Source organism: Silene latifolia, chromosome 11, assembly GCF_048544455.1.
Source record: "Silene latifolia isolate original U9 population chromosome 11, ASM4854445v1, whole genome shotgun sequence".
NCBI lineage: Eukaryota > Viridiplantae > Streptophyta > Magnoliopsida > Caryophyllales > Caryophyllaceae > Silene > Silene latifolia.
In genome coordinates, this window is record NC_133536.1 from 22414482 (window position 1) to 22422017 (window position 7536).

General features: G+C 35.0%; 1 protein-coding gene across 1 annotated transcript; it reads right to left on the reverse strand.

Annotated features, from left to right (window-relative positions):
* Nucleotides 1-5546: 5546 nt before the first annotated feature.
* Nucleotides 5547-5936, reverse strand: LOC141613083 (oligopeptide transporter 4-like). Its single transcript, XM_074431818.1, has one exon. The coding sequence runs from the start codon at nt 5934-5936 to the stop codon at nt 5547-5549; it is 390 nt and encodes a 129-aa protein (XP_074287919.1).
* Between the last annotated feature and the right edge of the window lie 1600 nt (nt 5937-7536).

Consider the following 7536-nt stretch of genomic DNA (forward strand, 5'->3'; position numbering starts at 1 on the left):
TAATCAATTTAGTTTAAATTCCTCTTACGAGGGCACTTTCGTCGTACATTCGAGTCGAGCAATCACTAATCGTTAACGTAGTTAATCTTGTTTCGTCAAACATGTAAGTCTGAGGGTGTAAATCCCATCTTTTACTATTGTATTTTATTTTTGTATTAATTATTGTAAGATTTACGTCGAAAACATATTTAAAACAGATTTATAAAAACCCTTTATTCAAACCTTTTTTTACGGATTAACGGGAGACAGATGTCGAGAAGGAACGCAGCAACTGCTGAGCCTTTTCGAAGAGCCGCAGCATCTGTTGCGCCTCTTCCTAAGGCTGCCGCATTTCCTGCTTTCCTTCTTCTTCCTTCGTCTTCTATCAATTCGACTATTTTATTTCGTCTTTTCTTGTTTACTTCTTGTTTCGTTAGCATGATAATTTTAATACATAGCTCATTAATAATTTATCACTTTTAATTCCCCACTTAAATCCCAAGTGATTAATATTTGCGGATTTTCGTCATTAAATCAAATCCGGGTTTTAGAGATTCGATTCATCAATATCAAGTCTCTGGAATTCGACTTTGGTATATTTCTCATCTGTTTATCGTCATCATCATCAATAAGTTTAACATTATTTAAACCTAATTAGTTAGTTTTAGTAGATTTAATTCATAATTAGTCTTGTAATTAGTCTTTAGTTTGTTCTAATTAATCCGAGTCCGTCCTTTATTGCTTTTATGACCCATTCATATGTAAATAAACCATAAAATCACTTACATCCGAGTCCAATATCAATAATCGATCATTAATTCACCAATGAACATTAACGATATGCAGTTCAGGCTTCACAATCAAAACTCACCTCAGGAACAGACGCAGTGACCACTGCGCCTCTTCCAAGGGACACAGCTCTGCTACGCCTGTTCCGGGTTGAGTTCTGTCTCTGAATTTCCGTTGTTGCTTTGACCTAGTTTATTAGCCTACGTATTAATCAACTATTACCCTTATTATCACCTTTAATCTGTTCGTTAATTTATTTTCTCTTTTCTTTTCTAAAACTATCCGTTTTAAATGTATTTTCGATGTAAATCAATCAAACCATTGTAATTATTGTAATTTTAATTATTGTATCTTTATTATCGTATCGTTTGTTTGTATGTTCTCACATGTAATCAACCCTAAATTCCTACTTCGACCCTATTGTATGCTAAATTACATGTTCACCGACTTAATTAATTCTCACATGTTAGGATTAATCTATTTGTTTGTTGCATTGCATGCATATATCGATAACATATCAAGTATAGATGATTTTCCCTAATAATTAGTAGAGGCCGCTATCGAGGCGGGAGGGATTAGGTGTTCGATCAAAATAGCTTCCTAATACGTACCCTCACCCCTTACTCCAGATCTCTGTGAACATCCGTGTTCATTGGCATCCACGAGAGTTATTATAGACATAGAATGCTAAGGGTAACGAGTTCTTAGTGTCTATGTCATTACTTTGTGTCTTGACATGACGCGAAGTATTCAAACGGTTTCCAATTTTCCACAATAAATTGGTGGCGACTCCACAAATGCAAACGCTTGTTCCCAAGCAACCCCGTGGGCCCGCGTCCATAGCGTGGTGGTGATGGTATTGGGGTGGTTGTGGTGGTGGTGATGGTGGTAGTGGCGATGGTGTTGTGGTGGTGGTTTATGTGGGGTGGCTGTGGTGGTGGTGGCGATGGCGTCTTGATGGTGACGGGTGTAGTGGGAGTACTCGTAAGTGTGGTGGTAGATAAATAAGGTGGTTAAAGGGTAACAAGGGTAATGAATTTTAATCTCATACCTTTGGGGGTGGAAGGTAAGGAATTAGTTGGATTGAGAGGTAAGGAAGGGAATTTCATTCTCTTTGTTTGTGTCAAACAAACACCAACAAAGGAAATCAATAACTTTATTTCTCTTTCCCTTAGTATTTACCATGTAATTTGGGAATGTTTAACCTAATAATATTTCCTCCTAACAAGTGTTTGATCATCTCAAAAGCACTGTCATCCTCTGAATTTGTCGACGATTTGAAGTAATTGAACTTTTTGCTACTAACATTGTATAAAATTGCCCATAGTCGAATCATTATCTGGTCAATTTGTGTAAAACGGATTATTTAAAAGTGCTTTTTTCACCTTTTTGTGTTGCTAGCCAAGATTACGGTTGTGTACATCCGACCTCCTACCACGCAATTTACGGGATCCCTTTAGATACAGTTTTAATATTGTTATTGTTTATGCCTGGATGGTGCTACTGTCATCTCTGAGGTTGTGAATTGTGATGATCTTGCGCATTTGTTTTTTGCTTGTAATATTCTACAGGAATTCAGTGATGGTTCACCCAGTTCGAGCTCCTTCGTCATACAAATGAATAAATACAGCCAATGGATTTAGTTCAAATCAATCCATTATTCATGGTCGCTGGTACTGCATATCTCTCTATTCACACATGTATGATGTCATTTCGTCTGTCGTTGCTGTGATACTGATTTTTTGTATTTCTATTCACTCCCTTCGTCATTTGTTTACTCAATTTCTTTGTGAGAGGTATTTTAATCAAATGTAAACAAATTGATCTAGACGGATCCAGTATTGTTGCTTGGATTAGATTGTCCTGTAAATTATACTCATTATGGTATGTTATTTAACGGTACATGATTGTTTCACTGAAGAAATGTGTAAATTAATGTTAAAACACGTAATACCTCTACATCTAACAATAATATCTCTAACACCAATGTTTCATCTTTGTTGTAGAAACTTTTTCTTTCCCATATGTGTACAACGCGCACGACAGGAGTGCAGTTGAAGGTCATAGGAGAGTTGTGAAATTTTCTCTTTTTTTAAAAAAAAATTATGAAAGATGAACGATGGTGATAGATGGGAACGTCTGGGTTGATACTGAAATTTATAGTGATTTAGGAAGTAGGGTTGAATTGCAATTCATGCACTATACAACCAATTGTATATGTTGTACGGTGTAGAATCTGAGCTTTGTGATAAAGTATCTGAGTTTTATGTTAAAAAATATGAGTTTTATTAGAAAGTATTGAACTCATCCATTTACACATTAAAAACATGAATTTTAAATTAGCTCAGAAAGAATACATATAAGCTCGAATGGTTATACCTAGACCTGGCAAAACCAATCCGACCCGATTGACCCGACCCGAAAAGGTTGACCCGAGACCCGAAATCGACCCGAACTGCCGCACCCGAATGACACCCGAAGCCCGAATTGATCTGACCCGACCCGAAAATGACCCGAGCTTTCATGGACCCGTAACAGACCCGACCCGAAATGTCCGACCCGAAACCACTCAACCCGAAAATGACCCGATAAAATATAACTCTAATTGACCCCAAAAGACTTGAAATGCCTTTTTCTCTCTTAATCATTTACCCGAAAATGACCCGACCCAAAATAACCTGACCCGCTTGCCCGAAACAGACCCGACCAAAAAACCCGAAACAGACCCGAAATCCGAAATGACCCAGCCCGACCCGAGCTAACCCGAAAATTTGAGAAACCCGAAATATGGGCAATTAGTTATCAAATTTTATAATTTTAGTTTTATTTTAAGGAAGATATTAATTGATTTTCCTCAATATTTTTTTTTTTAAATCACATTGCTTTGTTCGGGAGAAATCACGTTGACCTGAATCAGGAAAATTATCATTATAATTCGGTATCTTTTTTTTATATATTATTATACTCACTCTCTTCCTTAAAATATGAGCAATCAGTTATCAAAATTTATAATTTTAGTTTTATTTTGGTGAGGATATTAATTGATTTCCATATTTTCTTTTTTTAAAAATCACGTTGCTTTGTTTGGAAAATCATGTCAATGGAATTGTTTTATTTGAGTTAAATTAGGAAGGAAATATAAAACTATAGGATATGATATAGACCGAACAATATGTTTCAACGTGATTGATATATGAACAATATTTATGGCATGAAATTAATATGATATGATATGAATAATATTTATTGCATGAGATATGGATATAAAGATATGGAATTTCCACAATATTTTGTCAATATTCACGTTGAAAATTTTATCAGCAATTTTTTTTTTCTTTTTTTCTTCTACTGATGCTAATGAACTGCCACGTAAGACAACGTGTGTATATTATGATGTCACGTCAGCGGATGTGGCTACTGCATTAGAGAAGTATATGATACCCCTTTCACCCTTTAACCTCAAACCTAATCAAATAAACTCTTAATTTTACCTTTTTCCTAAAACCTAATTAATTGCTCTAAAGGATTCGAAAATTAATCTTCATTCACTACTCAATAAAGTATCGAATTTGTTATCAAATATTAATATATTTGTTACAAATTTACAATTATCTATTACAGCTTAATGTAATTTATTCCCGCAGGGTCGATAAACAAATAAACTACATCGGGGAAAGGCATACCCACAAATGATTTGCCTGGGGACATATTTGATGATAGCAAGTACAGAAATCATGTGCATGTTGTTCGCCTAGTTTGCCATATATCTTGCGTCTTTTCTTATTCTCAACTGCATCATCGGAATTGGTGAAGACGGGGCCAAGGGAGGGAGCATCGAGAAGGGCAGGGGAGGCCGGAGCAAGGAAGGGGAGGCTGGTTATAAATGCTTTTTTCATCTTTTTGTGTTGCTAGCCAAGATTAAGGTTGTGTACATCTGATCCCCTACCCTGCAATGTGTGGGAAACCTTTAGGCACGGTTGTAATAATGTTGTTTATGTCTGGATGGTGCTACTACCATCTCTGAGGTTGTGATGATATTGTGCATTTGTTTCTTCCTTGTAATATTCTGCAGGAATTCAGTGATGGTTCACCAGTTCGAGCTCCTTCGTCATAAAAATGAATAAATACAGCCAATGGTTTTTATTCAAATCATTCCATTATGCATGGTCACTGGTACTGCATATCTTTCTATTCCCACATGTATGATGCCATTTCATCTGTCGTTGCTGTGATACTGATTTTTTTTATTTTTATTCACTCCCTTCATCTCAGTCATTTGCTTACTCAATTTCTTTGTGAGAGGTATTTTAATCAAAGTTAAACAAATGTCGAGACGGATGGAGTATTGTTTACTTGTTGTGATGCACGTAATTTATGTGAATTTTGCTCACACTATCTAGCTTCTGAGAGTTCCTTAGTGGAAATGAGTACAATGAGCTAACACATCCATTTCACTAAACCTAGTTACGGAGTATTAACATTACTTAACACAGTTCCTTTTAATATGGAGTAATTTATATTCGGAATAGTTAAAAATGAAGGTTGTTTCAGTAGGCAATAGATCAGAAACACGAACAAATTTCTGATTTGGTGACTGTTCTGTTACTAAAACATGAAATGAAGTGTAAATACTAGATATTCTTTGTTGTCTCACACCGCACGTCACTAGCTAGAGCCACATAGAGAGTATATACAGATTAGAGAACAGGACATGAGTCAACCATTATGCCTTTGGCTGTCGGACAACCTGCGAGATTGCAGTGCTCACCATTTGTACCCTACCAGGTCAAGTTTTTATTCTCCAAACCCATAGACAAATACAATAAAACGGCCATGAAAGCAACCCCAGCATCCAAAGCTACAGAAACAATGTAATTATATCTTTGCCACCATTGCTTTCTGTAACGGAAGATAAAGAAGTTGAAAATTGTTCGAACTAGTATCCAGACATTGTAGTTTAAAGTTGTCGTTGGTGGCAAATAAACTGTAGCACCAAAAAGTACCGGGAGATTGATCAATGGAATCCATGATTTCTTAGGAAATTTCTTGTGGAAGAACCAAACTATCAAGGGTCCTAGTGCACCTACTAGGAAGAACCAATTAAGGGCTTTATAAGTTGCAAGATTTCCGAAAATCCTTTTGGGACCAGCCAGTCCCCATATTACCATTTTATGAACCAACAATTTATGAACCAGCAGATCGTACACTCTGATGCATTGCCTTTTGCGAGTGAAGTCCGTTTTATGAACCAACAGTTTATTCTCCTTGATTGGACCAAGCACCAAACCATCCCTCTCCTCTTTTAACACAGAGAAGATAAATTCCACTTGGTTGTTGCTAATGAGCCTTCATAGGTCTGCTGCTTTTCGGTTAAAATGGTTGTAGATGAAGACCTCCTCGTCGACGGCCCAAATATTATCGATGGTAAATTGGGAACTATGCCAAAGAGGGACATCCATACCAGTTAGCTCTCTAGTGAGGAGGTTAAAGGTTATCAGACCTCTCAAATATTCATCCTCATCCCAAGCCCAGTACAGTGAATTACCCGCTAGAAACCGACGAGAGTATATTAGGTCTTCGTCAAAACCTTCCATATTGTGTAGGATTGTTAGCTAATTTTTCATACTCTCTCAGTTGTTCCTATTGTTACTTTCATTACATGTTTTGTGACTAGTATAGTACTATTACTTTCATTCCTCCTGCCATCATAATTTTTTCTTTCACTACTCCCGCATTTATTATTGTTAATTTCACTACTCTCATTGCTGCTAGTATGACTTTCACTACTCTGGTTGCTATTATTGTTGCTTTTATGACTCACATGAGTGGTTACTATCATATCATATTAGTTGATTATCTAGTTGTATTAGAGTTATATATTTAAATACATCTGAAATATTAGATTAGAATATTATTTAAGAGTAATCATTATTATTTACTAATTAAATTATAAATCTAATGAATTATGAAATATTATATTTTTTTGGGAATCTAGATTGATTTATTTACCTTTTAATACTTTCCAAAATATAAAATACTTATATTATATTATATTATATTATATTATATTATATTATATTATATTATATTATATTATATTATATTATATTATATTATATTATATTATATTATATTATATTATATTATATTATATTATATTATATTATATTATATTATATTATATTATATTATATTATATCATATTATATTCATGTATGTTAAATAATTAACATTTTTATACTAATTAATATCATAAGTGGGGCATGTTACTTTAAAGAAAATCACCATATTATAGTGTTATCTAAATTTATACTTCAACCAAAACTATATAATATTTACATTGAAGTCCCTTGGTCGGGTCCATCACACAGTGCCCAAGCTGATTAATGTACCGATCCTTGTATGATTGGATTCTATCCCACCCGAATATACCGATCCTTGTATAATTAATATCATCGTCCTATGCTTCATTGGGCAAGGCCAAAATCCCTGACGTACCATGTTGAATGTCATAGTGAAGCAAGTAATAAGGAATTGTACCACAATCTTTTTCGTTACTTTTCATGAAACTTGCATTTGATAGTAAGTAGAGGTCATCAGTACAATGGACATGATTTTGAAAGTCCACGTTCCCGAGACCAATGAGTAGATATTCTTTCTTCAATTCCCAATTACCATCTTGTAGGACGTATACATTGCAATAATTGGACCATGTCAGAGTAAAGAATAGTCATCCATGAGAAATTTACTCTGTTTTTCGGGGTAATT

Bases quoted from the DNA above. Each gene is read 5' to 3' on its own strand.
- LOC141613083 (XM_074431818.1), bottom strand. From the start codon at position 5,936: ATGGTAATATGGGGACTGGCTGGTCCCAAAAGGATTTTCGGAAATCTT.